Source organism: Vitis riparia, chromosome 2 (genome assembly GCF_004353265.1).
Source record: "Vitis riparia cultivar Riparia Gloire de Montpellier isolate 1030 chromosome 2, EGFV_Vit.rip_1.0, whole genome shotgun sequence".
Taxonomy (NCBI): Eukaryota; Viridiplantae; Streptophyta; class Magnoliopsida; order Vitales; family Vitaceae; genus Vitis; species Vitis riparia.
The window spans coordinates 1,616,149-1,638,447 of record NC_048432.1 but is presented as its reverse complement, the minus strand read 5'-3'; the positions used below and the strand labels follow the sequence as shown (position 1 = coordinate 1,638,447).

The 22,299-nt window shown below is 38.5% G+C and overlaps 1 protein-coding gene and 1 long non-coding RNA gene across 2 annotated transcripts in view; both read right to left on the bottom strand.

The window, feature by feature from the left end:
- The window catches only part of LOC117931859 (alpha-glucosidase 2-like), a 58,928-nt gene that overhangs the window by 5,731 nt on the left and 30,898 nt on the right, over nt 1-22,299 (bottom strand). The window contains 9 exon segments of the mRNA XM_034852933.1: nt 8,149-8,322; nt 9,050-9,152; nt 10,741-10,896; nt 11,494-11,602; nt 11,728-11,921; nt 18,553-18,673; nt 18,780-18,867; nt 19,685-19,754; nt 19,858-19,978. Of these exon segments, the coding sequence (XP_034708824.1) occupies nt 8,149-8,322; nt 9,050-9,152; nt 10,741-10,896; nt 11,494-11,602; nt 11,728-11,921; nt 18,553-18,673; nt 18,780-18,867; nt 19,685-19,754; nt 19,858-19,978 (1,136 nt within the window).
- LOC117931869 lies at nt 15,691-16,355 on the bottom strand. Its single transcript, XR_004654107.1, has 2 exons — nt 16,113-16,355; nt 15,691-15,880 (listed from the first exon to the last, which is right to left on the bottom strand). It is a non-coding gene; the product is annotated as an uncharacterized LOC117931869 (long non-coding RNA).

Here is a 22,299-nt window from a genome sequence, read left to right as displayed (position 1 = left end):
CCTCCAACACCTTTAGTACGTCGCTCTCCTCGAGTGTCTGTACCTCCGAATAGGTATAGATTTCCCTCTTCCAGTTCTGGCAATTCTATTTCAGTCCTTACTGCTGTATTGTCCAATTTTGATATTCCCACATGCTACTCACATGCTGCCAAGCATGATTGTTGGCGACAAGCTATGCAGGAAGAAATTGCCGCTCTAGAGGCCAATCACACTTGGGACATTGAGCCCTGTCCTCCCACTATTGTTCCTTTGGGTTGCAAATGGGTTTACTCAGTCAAGGTCCGATCTTATGGAAGTTTGGATCGTTACAAAGCTCGGCTTGTTGCACTTGGGAATAATCAGGAATATGGTGTCAATTATGAAGAGACCTTTGCTCCTGTGGCTAAAATGACTACTGTTCATATGATTCTAGCTCTTGTTGCTTCCAATGATTAACCACTACATCAAATGGATGTAAAAAATGTTTTTCTTCATGGGGATCTTAAAGAGTGTATTTATATGAAGCCACCCCCGGGATTGTTTCCCTCTCCGACTTCACATGTGTGTAAGCTTCGTCGCTTTCTTTATGGTCTCAAACAGGCTCTGAGGGCCTGATTTGATAAATTCCGCACCACTTTATTGCAATTTTCATTCAGGCAGAGCAAGTATGACACTTTCTTGTTTCTTCGGAAATCAGACATGGGTATTATTGTTCTTTTGGTTTATGTTGATGATATTGTGATCACTGGTTCCGATTTTGCTTTACTTGGTTGGCTCAAAACTCATCTCTCTGAGTCCTTTCATATGAAAGATCTTGGGTCTCTCACATATTTTTTTAGTCTTGAGGTGCATCATAGTCCCTCTAGTATTTCCCTCAATCAACATAAGTATGCGAGTGACTTGGTGGCTACAGCTGGTCTACAAGGGGCTACTTCTGTTGATACTCCCATGGAATTAAATGTCAAGCTTCACAAAGAGGAGGGTGACTTACTTGCTGATCCTAGTTTATACAGGAAGTTGGTGGGTAGCCTTGTTTATCTCACCATTACTAGACCGGACATTTCTTTTGTTGTACAGCAAGTCAACCAGTTCCTTTAGACTCCTCGTCATCTTCATTTGGCTGCTGTTCGTAGGATCATACGCTATGTTCAAGGCACTTCTACTTGTGGCTCGTTCTTCCTTGCAGGCAATTCTACTTTCCTTGCTGCTTATAGTGATGCTGATTGGGCTGGTTGTGCGGATACCCGTCGCTCCATCACTGGTTGGTGTGTGTTCTTAGGTGATGAATTGATCTCTTGGAAAAGCAAGAAGCAAGACAGAGTCTCTAAGTCATCTACGGAATCTGAGTACCAGGTGATGTCTCTTGCTTGTTCTGAAATCATTTGGCTTCGAGGTTTGTTTGCGGAGTTAGATTTTTCTGAGACCGATCCTACACCTCTACATGTCGATAATACAAGTGTTATTCAGATCACGGCCAATCTTGTCTATCATGAGCGCACAAAGCATATTGAAGTGGACTGTCACTCTATCCGTGAAGCCTTTGAAGCTCGTGTTATCACTCTTCCACATATTTCCCCTGACTTACAAATTGTTGATATCTTCACCAAGGCTCTCCCTCGTCATAGACATTGCTTGCTAAGTAACAAATTGATGCTTGTTAATCAACCTGCATCAATTTGAGGGAGGTTGTTAAAGGACAACTTTGTTGTCCACACTTCTTTCCTTATTTTAGTCCACAATTGTTTCCTTATTTCTCCATTTATTATTTTGTATAGTTAGCATACATTATTTGACAGATTATAATTTACATGTATAGGACTAGAATCATACGAGAATTTATTTGCTTTTATTTGCTTTCCATGTATAGCATCCTTGTAAAGTTTATATATAATATACAAAACTCAAGGCCAAGGTATTCAACCATTCATACAATATTTTGACAGTTACAAATATATTTAATCCTAGGACCTCTGAGAGATTTAGTGAAGATGTCTGCTAGTTGATCATTTGAATTAACAAAACTTGTAGCTACACACCCTGATGCGATCTTCTCTCTAATGAAGTGACAATCAACTTCAATATGCTTGGTCTTTTCATGAAAGACTGGATTGGATGCAATATGTAATGCGGCTTGATTGTCACAAACTAGCTTTATCTGTTCATCTTTTCCAAATCTCAATTCCTGAAGGAGTTGCTTCAACCATATGAGTTCACATGTTGCCAAAGTCATAGCTCGATACTCAGCTTCGGTGCTTGATCTGACCACTACATCTTGTTTCTTACTCTTCCAGGATATTAAGTTCCCTCCAATAAAAACACAATACCCTGAGGTGGAACGCCTATCTGAGGGTGAACCAACCCAGTCTGCATCTGTGTAACCAACAATTTGGGTATGGCCCATGTCTTCATACAACATACCTTGGCCTGGTGTTCCTTTAATATATCGAAGAATGTAGATCACAGCATCCCAATGGTTGTCACATGGTGACTGTAGAAATTGACCAACCACACTCACAGGAAAAGAGATGTCTGGCCGAGTGATGGTGAGGTAGTTCAGTTTGCCTACAAGTCGTCGATATCTCCCAGGATCTCTTAGAGGCTCCCCCTGTCCTAGTACAAGTTTGACATTTGGATCCATAGGAGTGTTAACAGGTTTACATTCTAACATACCTGTTTCTTCCAAGATGTCTAAGGCATACTTCCTTTGTGACATAACCACACTTGAACTGGATTGAGCTATTTCAAGTCCCAGAAAGTACTTGAGTTTGCCCAAGTCTTTGGTTTGAAAGTGGTTGAAAAGGTGTTGCTTTAGTCTTTAGATACCCTCCTGATCACTGCCTGTAATGACAATGTCATCCACATAAACTACCAAATAGATGCATTGGCTCGTAGAGTTATGATGATAGAAAACTGAATGATCTGCTTCACTCCGAAGCATTCCAAACTCTTGAACAACTGAACTAAAACACCCAAACCATACCCGAGGAGACTGTTTCAAGCCATATAGAGAGTGGCGTAACTTGCACACTAAACCAGGCTCCCCCTGAGTAACAAAACCAAGTGGTTGCTCCATATACACTTTCTCGAGAAGTTCACCATGAAGGAAATCATTCATAATATCCAACTGATAAAGAAGCCAACGACACATAGCTGCCATGGAGAGAAATAAGCGAACAGAAACAATCTTGGCAACAGAAGAGAAGGTGTCACCATAGTCACAACCATAAATCTGAGTATAACCTTTAGCAACCAAGTAGGCCTTAAGGCAATCAACCTGACCATCAGGACCAACTTTAACAATGTCGACCCAACGACATCCAACCGTAGATTTACCAGGAGGTAAAGAAACAAGATCCCATGTGCCATTGGAGTGCAGAGCAGCCATTTCATCAACCATTGCCTGTCGCCACCTAGGATGAGAAAGTGCCTCACTAGTGCTCTTAGGAAGAAAAACAAAGAATAAAGTAGAGACAAAGGCAGAATAGGATGAAGATAATCGATGGTAGCTCAAAAAATTATAAATAGGATGAGGATTACGAGTAGATCGATTACCTTTTCGAAGAACAATAGGCAAATGGTCAGTAGATGACAGGGCCAGGGTAGGAGAAATCGGTGGGACAGGAGGTGAGTCATCAGGTACCTCAGTTGAAGAGAAAGGAGGAGCAACAGCACGATGTTGACGATGATAAACCTGAAGAGGACAAGAGAGCGCATCTAAAGGGGGGGATATATAAGGAAGTGGCAATACTTCAGAAATGGGAAGAGATTTAGAGGATGAGAAGGATGGAGAGTCCTCAAAGAAGGTGACATCAGCGAAGAGAAAATAACGATGAGTGTCAGGGGAATAACAACGATAGCCTTTCTGAAGTCGAGAGTATCCCAAGAAGATGCATTTCGTAGCCTTGGCGGAGAGCTTGTCTTATCCAGGTGTGAGAGTATGAACAAAACAAGTACAGCCAAAGACACGAAGAGGAAGGAAATAAAGAGGTTGGGTAGGAAAAAGGAGGGAATGAGGGATTTGGTCATGTAATATAGATGAGGGCATACGATTAATCAAGTAACAGGTTGTAAGAACAACATCCTCCCAAAAACGAAAAGGAACATGACTTGGAGAGACTAGAATGACCCAGACGACTGTGAATGAGAAAAGGAGCATCGATGGAAATGCAAGTTGCAGGAGATGAAGGTGATGTGAGGTGATATAGGCCTTGAGACTCACGCACTATGCCAATCATCTTCCCCGTACTCCGGTCATGCAAGATCACAGATTTATCAGAAAAAGTGATAGAACAGTTAAGAGTGCAAGTTATTTTGCTGATGGAAGTAAGATTAAAAGGACACTCAGGGGCATAAAGGACAAAATGGAGAGGTAGAGAAGGGAGAGGATGAGCCAAACCAATACCTTTAGTCATAGTTTGGGAACCATTAGTTAAAGTAACAATAGGTAAGGTAGAGGTAGTAGTAATAAAGGAGAAAAGGTGTTTATTACCAGAGATATGATCAGATGCTCTAGAATCTAGAATCCACGGGCCAAGAGAAGGAGACTGAGTAAAGTAGACAGAGACATTACCGGTCTGGGCAACAGAAGCAACAGAAACTAATGTGGCTGCCTGATATCAGAGATAGGCATCATAATCACTACCAGTAAGGGTGATACTCTGAGATGTGGAGCTTGCAGCGGAGTCAGGTCGAGATAGCAAAGGACCAGATGACTGAGCAATGTGGGCAGTGCGAGGAGGCCGTCCATGTAACTGATAGCAACGATCTCGAGTGTAACCAAGCTTATTACAACAGGTGCACTGAGGACGTTGTCCTCGACCCCGATTGCCACTACGTCCTCCTTGAGAGTTAATCTGAGAGGCTAACACAGATGAATCTGAAGGACCATCAGTCGACAAGATCTGAGTAGAGGAGAGGCGTAAGAGACGAGCGAACACATCATCCAATGATGGTACTGATGGACTAGCAAGAATCTGATCTCGGACAGACTCAAGATCTGGACGGAGGCCAATAAGGGTTAACACCATAAAGAATTTGTCAGTCTGTATTTGTTGAGCTTCAGCACCATTAATGAAGGGCATCAAAGTTAAGAACTCCTCCTTAAGAGACGCAATCCGGCCAATAGAAGCAAGGAGGAAAATGTCGAGATATATCGGCGATATATCGTGTATCGGGAGGTGTCGACATGATATTTCGTGAAGAAAAATCGGAGGGGAGATATTTCCGTAAATATCGCCAAAATATCGACGATATATCGGTTCGGGGAGATGTATCGGAGATTTTTTGAAAAAATCGCCTCTGGTGACAAAATATCGGCGATATATTGGAGATAAATCGCCGATTTTTTGGTGATATTTCCCCTCCTTCATGCAACGTGATCTGATGGCCCAGATCACTCCCGTGTTGATCCGACGGCCTAGATGTGATTCCAATGGTAATATGGCGATCCAACGGCCAGATTACTCCCAATTTTTTATCCAACGGGCAAAATTGATTTTCAATGGTAAATTAATGTTCCAACGGCTATTTTGGCCCAAATTTCTTCTATAAATAGCCCAAATTTCATCTATTTCATCAATTTTTGCTTTCATTCTTCATTTGCTCTCTCATTACTTCAATTTTTATTAAGGTTGCTCAATTATTTAATCATTTTAAGGTATATTTGTTTTAAATTGTAATTAATTTTGTTTGCAATTGTAATTAATTCATGTATTTTCAATTAATTAGTATGTTTGCAATATGGATGATTTAATGTTATTTTTACATTCAATTGTAATTAATTTTTATATTTTTATTGAATTAATTTAGGTTAATTTGAATATTTAATTATAAATTAATACGTTTATTTTAGATGATTATTTGTGATTTAAACTAGTTAATTTAGCTAAATTATTTAATTAATTTAATTAACATGCTAAATTATTTAATTAATTTAATTAACATGAACTAGTATATTTTGAATATGAAATATGTTTATTTAATGTGTATAAATTATTGATATTTAATTAAATGAAGTATTTTATGTGACTTTATAATGAGAACAATTACAAAATTAACATTTCTTATAGATCGACATGATATAATTATATATAATATCACAAATTATATCATATGTATATCAAATTTTTCAATAAAACAACTTTAAAATGTCCATTATACTTCTAATTATATTATTATAAGGTTTTCCTTGCATTTCTATGAGTTTTTAACAATTTTAAACCTACCGATATTTTTTTCCAAAATATCCACCGATATATCTCCGATATATCCGTAAAATCAAAGTACCGATATATCCGTGATTACCGATATTTTCATCCTTGAATATAAGTAGACAGATCCATATCCTGCTGTCTCACATGAACAATATCAGAAACCACCTTATATCATTCGTATATAATCCTTTAGCCTGAGTCCAAAATTTAAAGCAGGTTTTGTAGGCACAAAGATGATGTAAAATTTTGAGATCAACAGATTGCCATAATACGCTGCATAATTGTGTATCGATTTTCTTCTATTGCACTTTGTCAACATCAGGTATAGAATCCTCAGGTGTAACAAGATGATCCTCATAACCTTGTCCCATAAACCAGAGTACCACGGACGCTGACCAGGAGAGATAATTCTCACTACCAATCAATTTTTCCGATGTGATGGTAGGAGATCCAGAGATGACGGATGTAAAAATAGGATTTTTAGTTGCCATATCCACTTCACCTGAGATTGAATCACGTTTGGATCGAAGAGAGCCCTAAAGGGAGGTCAGATCATAGCTATGGAAGAAGAACTTGGTATGTTGGGACCCAAACAAAGGAGAAAAGTGACTGGAGATGAAGAAGAGGCCTTCCCAAGGCACACACAGGTCTCGGCCAAGGAAGGGAGCTGCCATTGGAGGCCGGAGGAGGCTGAAAGAAGACCCGCGGAGGCTGAAATGCCAAAAAAAATGGAGAAACAGGGTTCGGAGAGGACTGACGGAGGCTTAGAAGTGCAAGACGGCGCCAGACGAGCCTGCTAGAAGAAGCTCGGAACCAAAAAGAGGGCCACGCGCCCTCACGCGCTGGCGCGTGGGATTCAGGCCGCTGGAGAAAAAAGGCGCGTGGGAGGCGCATGGATGGGTTTTTGGCTTCGGTGCTTTGAGAAAAGTTGCAAATCTCCTCTTTGCGCTCCTGATGATGTGGTCAGTGTCAGAAAATATCATTGGAAAAAAAGTTCGACGGAAAAGTCGCCGAAAAATATCGCCAGAAAAATGTTGACGGTGATGAGGGTTTTCTGACCACGATATGGCTGATTGGAAAGCTTTGGGAGATGGAAAAGGTGACCGGAATGAAACACGGTCATTGGACGGATTCCCGGAATTAATTACACGGGTAAACTAGAAAGAATAAAGTTTTCTCCCTTGGCTCTGATACCATGTTGAAAGAGAGAAAAAAAAAAAAACCTTAATTCTCATTCATATGATTAACTTCTTACAATAGAGAAATATATATACAAGGCTAGGTTGAACTAACTACCATATATGTGACCTATATTAAGAAAGGCAAGAAAAATTGTACACTATAAATACATTATATTCAACAGTAACAAATCAGTTTTTTATCACTCTTTCACGAGTCTACAGAAGCCTTATGCATGAAATTCTCAAAAGAGGAGCAACTAAAAGCATGAAAACCCCTAAAAACTATTGAGGTAAGGGTACCAAAAGTTTGTTAAAAATATACTTCAACTTAGACCCACATTTTTTTATGTGAAAAGACCAATTGGCTTGTAGGGAAACCATGGAATAGTTTGGGACTTGAACAAAATTTTCAAATACATAAACTAATTAGCTTCTTATTAGCTAGGAATTTACCCACCTCTAATTTTTCAAACTTTGTCCTTCCAAACTTCTTCATTAGAAAGTTATGAATAATAAAGCAATGCACCTTAACACATTGCATGGACTCAGATATTCGCATATTCCATGCTTAGTTTCTACAGATTTCCTCCTATCTTCTCCACTAGAACTATTATCTCTTAATGGCTTAATGGGAAGTTTCTTTGAATTTCTTCCAAACAATGAATTATACAAAGTACCTCATTTCATGAAAAGATTCAATCATGGACCTCAGGAATGCAAATTACCTGTCACTAGTTGGTATATTTCATACATAGATGTAATTAGAAAACACAAACCTTGAATATCCACCAGAGCCAGCACCAACTTTACGGGCTATAATGCCAGAATCTACTCGGAAAACCTTGGAATTATCTTTTGGCAGGGATATTTGCCGCTCAATAACTAATCCTCCATCAATTTCACCTTCCAACTTAAGTGATTCCTCCTCTCCTGCCTGCTCAAGATTACGCCTGCAAGGAAAGAAGATTCCAAAGTACGAACATGGATTAACAAGAAAGTGATAGAACAACATTTATGATAATTTCAGATATTTTTGGATAAACCACAGATCCATCACCACATCATTTTTAACAAGGTAACCGGTAATTAATCTTAATTCTTAGACTGATTCAGAAATGGTATTAGCCCTTCTTTTTCTACGATTATGAGATACTTAAAAGTAAGGCTATTGGCAGCAAAAAAATTGCGTTTTCTGATACCATGGCCAGAGAAATTTGCAGGCCTCTCAACCTGAAACAAAACACTTGTCCTAAAAGAGATTCCAAAATCATTGGCAGTGATTATGGATAAGACTGGATAATTCCTGAAAAATATAAGGGAATCTAGAGTGCCACTCATTCAAGAGCAGAAAGCTAACAAGTGTTCTGCAGACTAATCCTTCTTGAAAATTGGGTCCAGTGAAAGAGAAATTGCCAAGGATAGCATCCTTAATCCATTTGGGAAAAGTCTGTCAAATGTGTTTACTAAGAAAAATGTTATCAAAAAACAGATACCAAACAAGCCCACCTTCCATGTGGTTGGATTTGTCACGTAATATTAGGATGAGCAACAAAATAATTGAGTGTTTAATCTATTGCAATATTCTTTCAATAAGAAGTAAAGCCATGAGTGATAGTGTAGAAACTCACTCTAACAATGGTATAGCATAAAGCCATGAGAGATAGTACAGAAACTCACTCAACAATGGTATATTCCTCAGACCATCCAGCTGACCAGTACTCAACACCACTATATTCCCCATATCCATTAGCTTCAATCTTGCTATGAAGCCATTGAGTTCCTGAAACAATGTTCATATAGGAGAGGAAGACATGGTCAACTCATGGCAAATAATTCATGTTCCAACCATCTAAATTAGTTGATTTAAGGAGCTTTGAGAATCAAAACATTGGCATTACAGGATACCACAAATTCAGCAAGTGAAAAACCCTGTCCATACATTCATTTCTTCAGATTTGGGAGGTTATCTTTATCAGTAGTCCATTTATATTCCTTCTTGTAAGAGAATTCTCCATTTTCTAGGTAGACACTTGTCTAGAAAAATATAGTACCATAAACTTGTGGTGGCATATGACCATCACATACACAGCATAGGAAAGGTAATTTGACACAATGATTCTTAGAGACTGGTGCCTACAATGGTCTGTTGGAGCATTTGGAAGCTTCTGGGACTTAAAATCTCAAACAGTGAGATGTTTTAAATTTCTGAGTTAGGAAACAAGAGTTGGAAAATAGAATTTAATTTGGTCAATGGGTAGGAACGTACAACAGAACACAAAGGCTCTATTTGAATCATGGAAAGTGTTGTTACTGTGGCAAATATGAAAGAAAACCAAATACAATGAAAATTATTTAGAAACTTTCATATTTTCAACCTTTTCATTCTTGGTAAAGGAGAGAAAATAAGAAGAAAAAAAAAAAGCAAAAAGAATTGAAGTTGGAGAGAAAATAAGAAAAATAAATTTCAAGATCCATGAGAGGAAGGTTTATCATCTTTATTTTCTTTTTCTTGTACTTTCTCTCTAACTTTATAAAGAGTTGGACGAAGCATAGGATTTGTAGGGAGATTTTTCTTAGGTTACTCTGATTCATTTTTTCGTTTTTTTTTTCTTTTTTCTTTTTTTAGTATTATATGAAATCCTTGACCTTTCAACACCTGTTCCCCAACCCCACCACCCCACCCCAAGTTAACTCATTTTCATTTCTCTTAGTCATTTTTTTTTTTTTTTTGATAGGCAAATAAGAGTATGTATATTAATGTCTATAAAAAGGATGCCAACTAAAGTGGCAAAAGCAATATACCGGAAGTTTACAAGTGATTCATTTCTCTTAATCATGGTAGAGAACATTGACAATCATTGGTTCCAGATGAATCGGTGGACTGCAAAAGGAGAATTATATGATATATATGCTCTTTGAAAGTCAATATTTTCATGAATAAGTTTTGGATTGCAGAAGGGGAAAAACAAATGAATCGTTTTGCTGTCAAAAACTAACATTATAGCTCCAAAAAGAAAGAAAAAAGAACTGATGAAGGGGATTTAATTGTCATTTTTTGGATCAATAAAATCACAAGGGCAACTTGATCCTCTTCAACACAGACTCAGACGAGAATTTCTTGGTAGACTCTTTCTTGGTTGGTGATATAAATTAAGAGACTTTAAGAATCATTTCCCAATATAAGTGGAAAAGTATATCTTCCATTAAATACAAATGCATGATAGAAAACAATGATATGGATAAAAGATTCAAGCATAGGGAACTGAACTTCACAGAAGTAGATGAGAAACTGAAAAAACAAACCATATCGAGAAAAAGAGTCGAGAGAATCAATAGAGGATAAAAATTCATGAAGAACACAAGCATACCGGAAGGAAGATGCATCATGGAAATAATTCTACCCCCAATCCAAGGGACCACTTTGAGAGCCCAATCACTACTTTTCAGTTCAATAGGAGTACTTGAAAGTTCTATTCCCTTGTTGCCAGAAACCTCTTGTACATCTGGAATAAGCTTAGCACTTTCTGCATTTAACAGCTTATATGGTAAGAAACAGTACGGTCAAGAACAGACACTCAGAATTCACACAGTAGAAAATAAATGCATTTGGGATAAACAATACTGCGGATCCATTGAACCATAAGACAGAAAAGGTTCCCAGAGTTAATTGCTAGTCATCAGAAATACAATGCAAGAAAAGAAAAGATCCCATCTTCATGAGTTAGTATTTCTGCAGCTACTACCACCCCCAATATGAAAAACAAGTTGTCTAGCTCAAGTTCTCCATTGAGTTGTGTCAGAATGTATTTTTACATGCATGCAATCATGAGGTACACAGCATGAATAGAAAAATGTGATTCTCAAAGAGAATATAATAAGCAAATAGATGCCGCAGAAAAGTGATCATTGAAACAATATAATTTAAAAGATAAATTTAAGGACTCTGCCCTATTCAGTTCATTGGTAAGGTCATACATTGGCATCAAAACGAACTGCACACAGACACAAATTAACATGGTCTCTATTAAGAAAATTCTGCATACATAGCATTCCAATAAATTGTAGAGAACTAATTTCCAGGAAAACTGAACCAGTACATAGTCATGGAATACCATTACTACCTAGACGATTCCTGTATCGTTCCTTGCTTGTAGATACCAGGTCAGACACTTCATGTTCTGAAGGCATCGTAATTTGTAAAACCTCTCCATCAGTGCCTCGTGCATCAATCTACTTTCAGGATAGACAAATAAGGACAATAATTAGTAAATAGGGAGTCTCCCATGGTGAAGCAGTTTGTCATTATAATGCCTTTTTTGCCTTACTCACCATCAGCCTTTAAAAAATGAACATACCTTCGCACCTCCACCGAGCAATAATTGGACATGAAGACCACGCTTTGGTCTCTTCCATGATCCTTCGGTTTTGGAAACTCTAACAGAAACAACTGAAGATTGAAGTTCAGCAACATAGTATGTCAATAGATATCCACCTTTTGTGAATTCATATCCATCACCATCATCTTCAAAGAGAACACCTTCAGCTTTCCCTGTAATACAAAAATTTAATTTAGATATGCACACAAAATATTGATACACTTAACAGTACTCTAAGGCAGAGACTTTATTAGTTGCCAATTGTAGACCATATTTTCTATTATATTTTCTGCATAGCCATAGAAAAGCCTCAAAGGTGTTGATGGATTATATGTCCAGCAATCCTCTTTTTCCTTTCTTTTCTTCCCCTTTCCCTTTTTCCCTTTTTCTTTTCTCTTCCATCAAACTTCTTATCAGAGTGTGGCATCAGTTGCTGGAAGCTTCTGACTGTCTGTAAATGCTTACATCAGTATTACAAAGATCCTAAAAAATGTGAAATCATGCTTAAGAATTGTTAAGGGAGTTCAAATTTGTAGTTTTAGTCCTTTGAGGACAACTCATCCTTCTTGTACTTTATGATTCATAATTGAATGAATTGCTGTTTGTGGCAATAATAAAAATTAAAAATTAAAAAAAAAAAAACCCAGTGAATAAATAAATAGATAAATAAAATAAAAAATAAATAAAATTCCATAAAGTGAAAGTAGCAGTGAATTCAGTGGAACACCAGACTACATAACTTATATCAGATAAAAGGTGTATAAGCCAGCTCACGACCTCTGTTACTACCTCATATTAGTACACTAATAGTCTTATAATTATCTTTTAAAAATATTTTTCGACAAATTAACTAATTTCATTGCTATTAATACATTTCACAGTGAGCACAAGCCTAGAACTGGTCCCAACCCTTCCAAGTATACTGTATTTTCCCCTTGTACTGCATGCTTATCACAAAAAATAAAATAAAATAAAAAATAAAAAAATGAAAATTAAGAAGCTTGTCCAGATTTTGAGAGTGTTTGGAGTGTTTCTATTTCAAGTGTTTTTAGTTTATGTGTTTTCCATAGAAGTGTTTTTAAGAGAATCACTTATTGTAACCAAATCAAGGTACTTCTTAATTTCAATATATTTATCAGAGGAGTAATACATATATATATATACAATTGAGAGACCTGATTAGGAAGGTGTTATCCCTAAGGAAACAACCACATTATGGTATGTACAGATATGTACAGCTAACACTCCCTCTCAAGCTGGAGCATAGATGTTGATCATGCCCAGCTTGTTACAAAAGTACTCAACTCGAGTTCCATTTAGAGCTTTTGTAAAAATATCCCCAAGTTGCTCTCCAGTCTTCACATAGCCAGTAGAGATTAGATTTTCCTCAATCTTTTCACGAATGAAGTGACAATCAACTTCAATGTGTTTGGTTCTTTCATGATAGACTAGGTTCGCAGCAATATGAAGAGCAGCTTGATTGTCACACCAAAGCTTTGCTGGCATTGTGCACTTCAATCCCACTTCACATAAGAGTTGATGTATCCATATGATTTCACAAGTAGCCTGTGCCATGGCCCTATACTCAGATTCTGCACTCGAACGGGATACAACACTCTGCTTCTTACTTTTCCAAGCCACTAGATTCCCGCCGAAGAACACACAATAACCTGTAGTGGATCTTCTATCAATCTTAGAACCTGCCCAATCCGTATCAGAAAAACACTCAATACGAGTGTGTCCCTGACTACTATATAGTATGCCTAGACCAGGAGCCTTCTTTAGATAGCACAAAATCTGCTCTAAAGCCGCCCAATGCTTTATTGTAGGCGCAGATGTGAACTGACTAACAACACTTACTGCATATGCAATATCTGGTCGCGTCACGGTGAGATAATTTAGCTTCCCAACCACTCTCCGATACCTTTCAGGGTTGTAGAAAGGATCTCCATCATCTGGCATAAGTTGTACATTAGGCACCATCGGGGTAGTACATGGCTTTGCTTCTATCTTACCGGTCTCTTTAAGCAGATCAAGCACATACTTCCTCTGTGATAAGAACATCCCTTTCTTGCTCCTTGATACTTCTATTCCCAGGAAATACTTCAGTTCACCCAAGTCCTTTGTATGAAACTTGGAATGCATGAATGTCTTAAGATCAGAGATTCCTACATGATCATTTCCTGTAATAACTATATCATCGACATAGACCACAAGAAGTATGATACCAGCAGCTGTTTTCTTGTAGAAAACGGAGTGATCTTTCTCACTCTTGTTCATGCCAAATGCTTGAATCTCCTTACTGAATTTTCCAAACCAAGCACGGGGACTCTGCTTCAATCCATAGAGAGCTTTTTTCAGACAACAAACCTTCCCATACTCCCCCTGAGCAACAAACCCAGGAGGTTGCTCCAGATAGACCTCTTCCTCTAGATCACCATGAAGAAAAGCATTCTTGATGTCTAACTGATGTATCATCCACTGTTGGGAAGCAGCAATAGAAATAAATAGTCGAACTGAATTGAGTTTGGCAACAGGAGAGAAAGTATCAGAATAGTCTACTCCATATGTCTGAGCATATCCTCTAGCTACAAGTCTGGCTTTCAGTCGTGCCACAGAGCCATCAGGATTAACTTTTACCGCAAAGACCCACTTGCAGCCAACAACTTTCTTCCCTGGAGGCAAATCAACAAGTTTCCATGTATGATTATCCTCCAATGCACAGATTTCTTCAAGCATTACATTCTTCCACCCAGGATGATTCAGGGCCTCTGTAACAGTTTTAGGGACTGAAATAGAATCTATAGAGGCTACAAGGACACTTGAGGAAGTTGACAGGTGATCATAAGACACAAAGTTAGCAATGGAATAGATAGATTTGCAGTGTCGCTTACCTTTTCGAAGGCTAATAGGAAGGTCGAGATCACTGGAAGGATCAAATGACGAAGGAGCTGGTGCAGGACATGTATCTGTTGTCACTGGGCGCCGAGAGTACACCTGGACAATGGGTGGTTTGTCTGGAGCAGGAGGAATAGAAACAACAGGACCCAAATGAGCAAGAGACGCATCAGAATCAACCACACTTGAGTGTCCAGCAATTGGTCTTGAATGAACCACTTGATACACGACCATTCTTCATCCTCCTCACTTGCAGAACTTGTGGGTGAAGAGAAGAAGGATGTGTCTTCGGAAAACACAACATCCGTTGAAATTAGATACTTATTGAGATCAGGCGAGAAACATCTATAACCCTTTTGCAGTCTTGAGTACCCCAAGAAAACACACCGTAACGCCTTAGGATCAAGTTTAGTAACAAAAGGCCTTGTATCTCTAACATAGCATGTACATCCAAAAATTCTTGTTCAAGGGGAAAAGGTGATTTCTGTGGATGTATTACTTTGTACGGAATATCACCTTTAAGCACTACAGTGGGCATACGGTTGATCAGAAAGCAAGCTGTGGAAACGGCATCAGCCCAAAACTGTTTCGGAACCTTCATCTGGAACATGAGTGCACGAGCTGTCTCAAGTAAATGCCTGTTTTTTCTTTCAGCAACCCCATTTTGAGAAGGAGTATCAACACATGATGTTTGATGAAGGATCCCATGGTGACTCAGGTAATTCTGAAATGAGTTAGACACATATTCTTTTCCATTATCGCTTCTTAATATTTTCACAGACACGTCATATTAGGTTTTAATCTCAGCAGAGAAAGCACAAAAATGGGAAAACACTTCTAAACGATTCTTCATAAAATAAATCCAAGTCATTCGAGAAAAATCATCCACAAAGTAACAAAATATCCAACCCAGTTTGAGAAGTAACAGGGCACGGACCCCAAACATCAGAATGTACTAACTCAAACAAAGACTCAGCCCGTTTATTAATCCTTGGCCTAAAGAACTACGATGATGCTTCGCAAAATGACACGACTCACAATCTAATGAAGGTAAAGTATCAAACTGAGGACATAATTTCTTCAACACCGATAGAGAAGGATGTCCTAACCGACAATGAGCTTCAACAGGAGAGGCAGTACTAACACACGCAACTGGTCGAGGTACCCACTCGTCAAGAATATAGAGCCCATCAGATACATGTCCTTTACCAAATGTCCGGTTCGTCATAAGATCCTGAAACACACAATGATCAGGGAAAAATGAGACACTACAATTCAGATTTTGGTAAGTTTACTGACAGAGATTAGGTTAAAGGCCAAATTTGGTAAGTTTAACACAGACGATAACGTAATAGAAGATGTTGGTTTCACAGTCCCAGACCCTTTAATCTCATAGGTAGAACCATCAGCAACAGTAACAGGGGGAGCAGAATGTGTTATGAAGGTAGAGAAAGTTTTATGATTACCTGTCATATGATCTGTGGCACCTGAATCAATTATCCATTTGTTTGAGGAGGAGACAAGACATGTTTTACCTGACTCTGCCAGAGCACTAACAGGAGTAGATGCTTTCAGTGCGTCTTGATACTGTGAATATTTGGCAAACTCTTCTGCTGTCATAGTGATGATCTTGTCTGAGGAGTCTGAAAACGTAGCAGTATCAGATGTAGCAACATTGGCAGTTTGAATTCTCCGATTTCGATTTTGCAATTCCTGCAGTTTCTCTTGGTATGGCCAGCCTCATGGCAGTAAAAAACACACAATAGTACTTGAATCATTGCCACAATTTTCGAATGCCCTGTTTCCGCCCCTATTATTCACCCTTCTTGTATTTTCTGCATTTCCTCCTTTGCAACAAAACATTGGTGTGCTGAGAAGATGAGACATTCTCAGTTCGTAGAACTCTACTGAAAACTTCCTGAAGGAACCAATGTCAGAACCAGAAAGAATCTGAGATTGGCAGTCTCAAACTCAAATGGGAGACCAGATAAGAACTCATAACAGCCATCTGTTCCCGTTGAGCCTGTTGGACTCTAACATCCGGACTGAAAGCATAAGTGCATTCAATTCCTCATATACCTTCTTGAAGTCCATAAAATATGCAGTGAGGATTTAGCTCCCTTTTCAGGACAATGGAAGGCATTCCATACATCATACATCCGAGAGACATTTCCTTTTCCAGAGTACAGAAAATCAAGATAATCCATTAGCTCCTTAACAATTCACAATGGCTCAGCAGACCAACAATATCACTATTAATAGAGTTTTTCATCTGCAGAAATAACCGTGCATCATCTTGCAACCAAAGTTTTCTAGTGATATCAGTAGGAGGTTCCTCAGTCAAGTGATCATCTTTAGCAACACTTCTCAGATAAATTTTGATAGTCTTGCTCCATTCAATATAATTAGACCCATTTAATTTGTGTTCAGTTATTTTTGACACAATGGGCACTATATCAGCAACAGAATGCTTATTCTCTTCCATGATAAAATTCAATCTCCAAAGTAATCAGCCCAGACCAGAAATTACAATTCACCACACAGCAAGAAGAAAGAGACAAGTACCTTTCTTACACAAAGGGGTCAAAAGCGTCAAAGATTGCGTCAAAAGCAACTATAAAACCCCTTGACAAAATGGATTGCTGTCGTGGCTGCCAAGGTGGGCGGAAGGAGAATCACAACCGTCGGTTTCCGACGATTGTGATGTACAGGGAACAGCCGGCCAGATTCGGAGCAAAGTGCGAATCTAGGGTTGCGGCGGAGCAGGAGGAACGCCGGTGATCAGCGTCGAAGAGAAAGCGTGAGAGGGTGTCGGGATCTGAGACCGGGGTTCGAATCCTGGAAGAAGAAATTAAGAGAGCAGTGAGGTTTGATTTTCGCTAAACTCGTGATGGCTGGGTCTCATCACCAACGTCTGATGTATCGGACGACAGTACGCGTATCTAAGAAGAAGGCGTCTCAGGAAGGTGGATCGAGGGGCAGGGTGGATCGAGGGGCAAGGTTCCGGCGAAGGTGACAAATCTGACCAATCTCCGTCGACGCGTCCCAATGGCAGAATCTCAACACCATCCACAAATCTCTCTCTTTCTTTCTCGAGGATTGCAGCGGTGACTCGCGGTAACCAGAGAGATCGGGATCAGGAAAGGGGTTCAGTCACGGAACCCCAAGGGCAGAATCTCAAAGAACAAGAGCGGAGCGAGATCACCTTGGCCAGAGAACGGGATTGCGACACCCACGCAACTGATCAAAGGTCAACAGAAGCTGCTACGCTCCTCCACGCGCCAGCGCGTGAGTTGATGCGTCCTGCTTCTCACGCGTTCAGCTTCAGGTCGCCGGACTTCGGGTACCGGCCGATCTTGACACCTCCAGACTTTGAGCCAATGGCTCTGATACCATGTAACCAAATCAAGGTACTTCTTAATTTCAATATATTATCAGAGGAGTAATACATATATATATATACAATTGAGAGACCTGATTAGGAAGGTGTTATCCCTAAGGAAACAACCACATTATGGTATGTACAGATATGTACAGCTAACACTTATCAACTGCTTCTCCAAGAAGCACAACAACTGATTTTTTTACTTTTTAAAAGTAGTTTCTAAATTTGCCAAACACCTTATTTTTCTCAACATAAGCTTTGTATGCTAAGAGTGCTTTCTAAAACCACTGCCAAACAATGGTTTCATAAGTGAAGCCAAAAAATGGAGGAAAATTCAAGGCAGCAACATCCATTGAACATGGCAATGGTTTCATATGTGAAGCCATAGATGGAGGAAAATTCCAGGCTAAAAAATATGTCCCTATCAAGGGTCTGAACCATTTGAAACTTAAATTTATAGATTTCACCAACTATAGATTTCATATCCTTTAATCAGAAAAAATTTAGCATCAGGAAATTACAATGTTCATCTAGAGCCACAAGGAGTGTTATGTCATCAGTTGGATCAGCTTCACCAACATGTTGATGGGGAGGACCCAAAGGAATGATCGATCCACCTTGCAAATATAGAGCTGGTAAATCCTGAAACATTAAGAAAAAACAGGATAGAATAATAAAGCATAATAATCGACAAAGGCAAAAGGGAATCTACAAAGAAAAGCCTATCAAGATCTACAGCATTTTATACCGGATGTGAATCATCAAAATCAAAGCTCAGCCAAATTCCTTTGGGTAATTTGTGCTGCAATTCATCCAATCCCTGATCAGGTACAGTGCTGATAAAGAAAGAAAAGGATGTCAGTATCAAGTGCACTGGTTAAAGTAGATTCCTCTAGTATTTCAAAACCAGACAATTCCCAATAGTTCCCTCTGCTCAAAGGATCAAAATGTCCATATGATGGTATTAGTATCACATTAATATTTTCAATTTCCAGTTCCCCCCATAATGCAAATGAAGTGTGTGATATAAGGTCAAGCTTTAACATGAGACACAAGGAACAATCAATCCCAACTTACAGAAGACTAGGGGCAAAAAGCAAGTCTTTTTGTTCCAAAACAACTACTTTAGGGAAGGAAATTTGCATTCTTTCATTTTGGAGGATTATTAGAAGTTATTAACAATAAAATTTTATTATCCTACAAAATGCATGCAACTTTACTAGAACCACTTCAGTGATCTAGCTTCCCAACAAAATACCCAAGGAAATCCATCGATGGTCAATGTTGTATAATGCGGTTTGAGATGAAACAGGAAAGACAATATATGGAATGAAACAAAGCCAACGAGTACACACAATTTTGTTATCATGTAAAGTAATGGATAATGAAGAGAGCAATAAGCTTGGACCTCTCAAAATTCTTATTCCACTGTATACAAAAACCCATCTTGTCATATGAAAAAATTAATAACCTGTTTACAATACTATCTGTAGAATCTAAACAAAGGAAATATAGGTATAAGAGTTGACAGTTCACACCATGCATCAGAAAAGTTGGCCCCTTATTGCATAAACAGGACAGCAAATCAAGCGATATAAATACATATTAAATCCCACAATCAACTATAGATAATCTCCAAAGTAAGAGAATCACCTTGCATATATTAGAAGTGGTCCCAAGAGAAAGGAGTTCTCAACTGTCCTCAAGCTGGGATCCTTTGGATCTGCAAAATCAGTTTATAAACATTTGCAATCTCCATAAAGAGCAAAACATTCCATGAAATCCATTAAAATAGTGATATGGTAATTCAACCACAAAGGGCCCACCTGCAAAAAAGGTGGGAGTTGCCACTGGAGTGCCAGTTGTATGTGCCACATAAAACAGAGTATATATGTGTGGTATCAAGCGGTACCGCCTCTTCAATGCCAAACGGCAAACTTCTTCACACTAATTGATAGAAATAGAGTTAGTTGAGAATGAAAATCATTTGGCACATCAAAGATAAAAAACTAAAATGAAAAAGCATCATGACAATTTCTTTTTCTCATTATCATGTATATAAGAAACTATTCTTGCATTCATACTAAGAAATAGAAAGATACAAAAAGAAACATGAGATGTGTTTCATGGAAGAAGAGGTACATGGCTACTACAAAAATTGAGAGAAAATTGATCTCCTTACAAAAACCATCCATGTGCCAACCCAAAACTACATATCAAAGAAGGTGATTGAATATTGGCACTCCTTCATTTGGATTGAAAGTACTCCATATCCAACATAAAAGGATGTCTTCAGCCAACTCTATGTCAGTGCAGTGTTGAAAACCCAATGTACCATATAATAGTCATATGTATTCTTTCGACAAGTATGATTATTTTTACCAACTCAAACTCAAGTTTAAGTAGGATGACAACTCTTCTCATTTTTGGGCCTCAAAAGAAGCAAAGTTCTTCTCATCATGTTAAGCATTACTCAAGTTCTGCTCATGTTTCGCCTTTCCAAGAGCAATGAAGAAGGTCTAGACACATCATTAGAGAACACAAGTTCCAAATCCACACCAAATGACTTTCTTGAACCAAGCACAACACCTTAAACCTATTGATCTCACTAATCAAAATGTGTCACTAAGCGTCATCCAGCTGGCAACTGCAGGCACAATTTCTGGATGGTAGAGGAAAAGATAAATTTTAGTGTGAGATTAGTACATGAATATAGGATTTAGGCCTTATGCTCAAAAGATAGTGTTTAGGTTAAGAAAGAGCTTCTTTCAAAGTGTCTACAACAAAGCAGAAAATAAAATAACGAAAAAGAATTAGAGAGAATATACACATGGGAATCTTGCCAAGATCTTTTAGGTGTCTCAGAAGAAGAGAACTTAACAGAAAAATCATTGATGGATTGCAAAATCTGTGCATGATTGTCTCTGATAATTTGCTCCATCACCACAATAGTTTTGCTAATATAGACGTATAGGCACCAACTCCTCAAAATTAAAAAAATTAAAAAATGAGTTCATACTACTAACAGAAAACTTGCTAGACTCTAAATAGAACTCAAATCTAAAGAGTATCAAATAGAAAAAGAAACCTCTATGAGCCTTGCTTATAAACAGAGATTTTCCAGATTGCCAAATCTGAAAACATAAATAATTAAATAAGACCCAAACTAAATGCAAACAAAAGAAGTGATTAACGTAAAGCACAAGAAAATGCCTTCTGACTTGACAATAGACAACAATATTAAACCATAACATTGCCAAATTCCCCATACATTTTTTTTATAGGTAAAATAAAATTGTATTGAAAAAGTAGAAAAGACACTCAAAAGGCAATCAAAAGCACACAGGAAGTATACAGCTATCGCCAAAAAGAAGAATCCACAAAAAAAGGGGTAACAAAAAACACCACCTGCCCTCATCTAGAGCCCAACCAATCAAAAAAATTGATTAAGGAAGAGGCCCCTTCATCAACACACAACTTAGTCCATGCCTAAAGAGTATAAATAAAGGAGTTTTTCAGCCTTTGAACCTACAACTCCTCGTTATTAAAGGCAAGCATGTTCCTTTCCTTCCAAACTATCCAAAAAAATACAAATAGGAGTTGCCCTCCAAGCCTTTTTGCACTTTTTGCCTACAAAGGATCCATGCCACCCAAGAAGAGTTTCTCTAACCGACAAGGATAGGACCCGAGACACTCCAAAGAGAGCAAAAAGCCATATGCACCAGCCTTTATTCAGTCAGTAGGTGGGAGCTTGTTCTTTCAGTCTTATCCGAGCTAGGATGAAGAACGAAAAGTCACATCAAAGAACCTAGGGAAAAGACTTAGTGAATAAGAATAAAAGATTGTGTGGTGCTTGCTTTTCTTTCTCAGACTATAAGTCCGAAGTGGCATGGCACCCTAGCCTTAACATAATGAAGCAGAATGTGGTCAATCGTCTCTTCTTCGACATGGCAAATGAAGCATCTGTTTGCTAAAGACCATCCTCTCCTTTTCACCTGATCTAAAGTTAAGGCCTTGCCCCATGTCGTTTCTCAAATGGAAAAACCCGCCTTCAGAGGAATGCACGGGCTCCAAATGATACTCCTTGGAAAAAGGACTGCATCACTTGGCTCCAAAACATCATATATAGACTTAACAGAAAACTTCCTGCACTTTGTCACTATCCAAAGCACCCTATCTTCCAAGTCTCAAGACACCCTCTTCTGTTGGATCTTTTTATAGAAATGTCTCCACAATATCCACATCCCAATCATTAAAAGTCTTAGAGA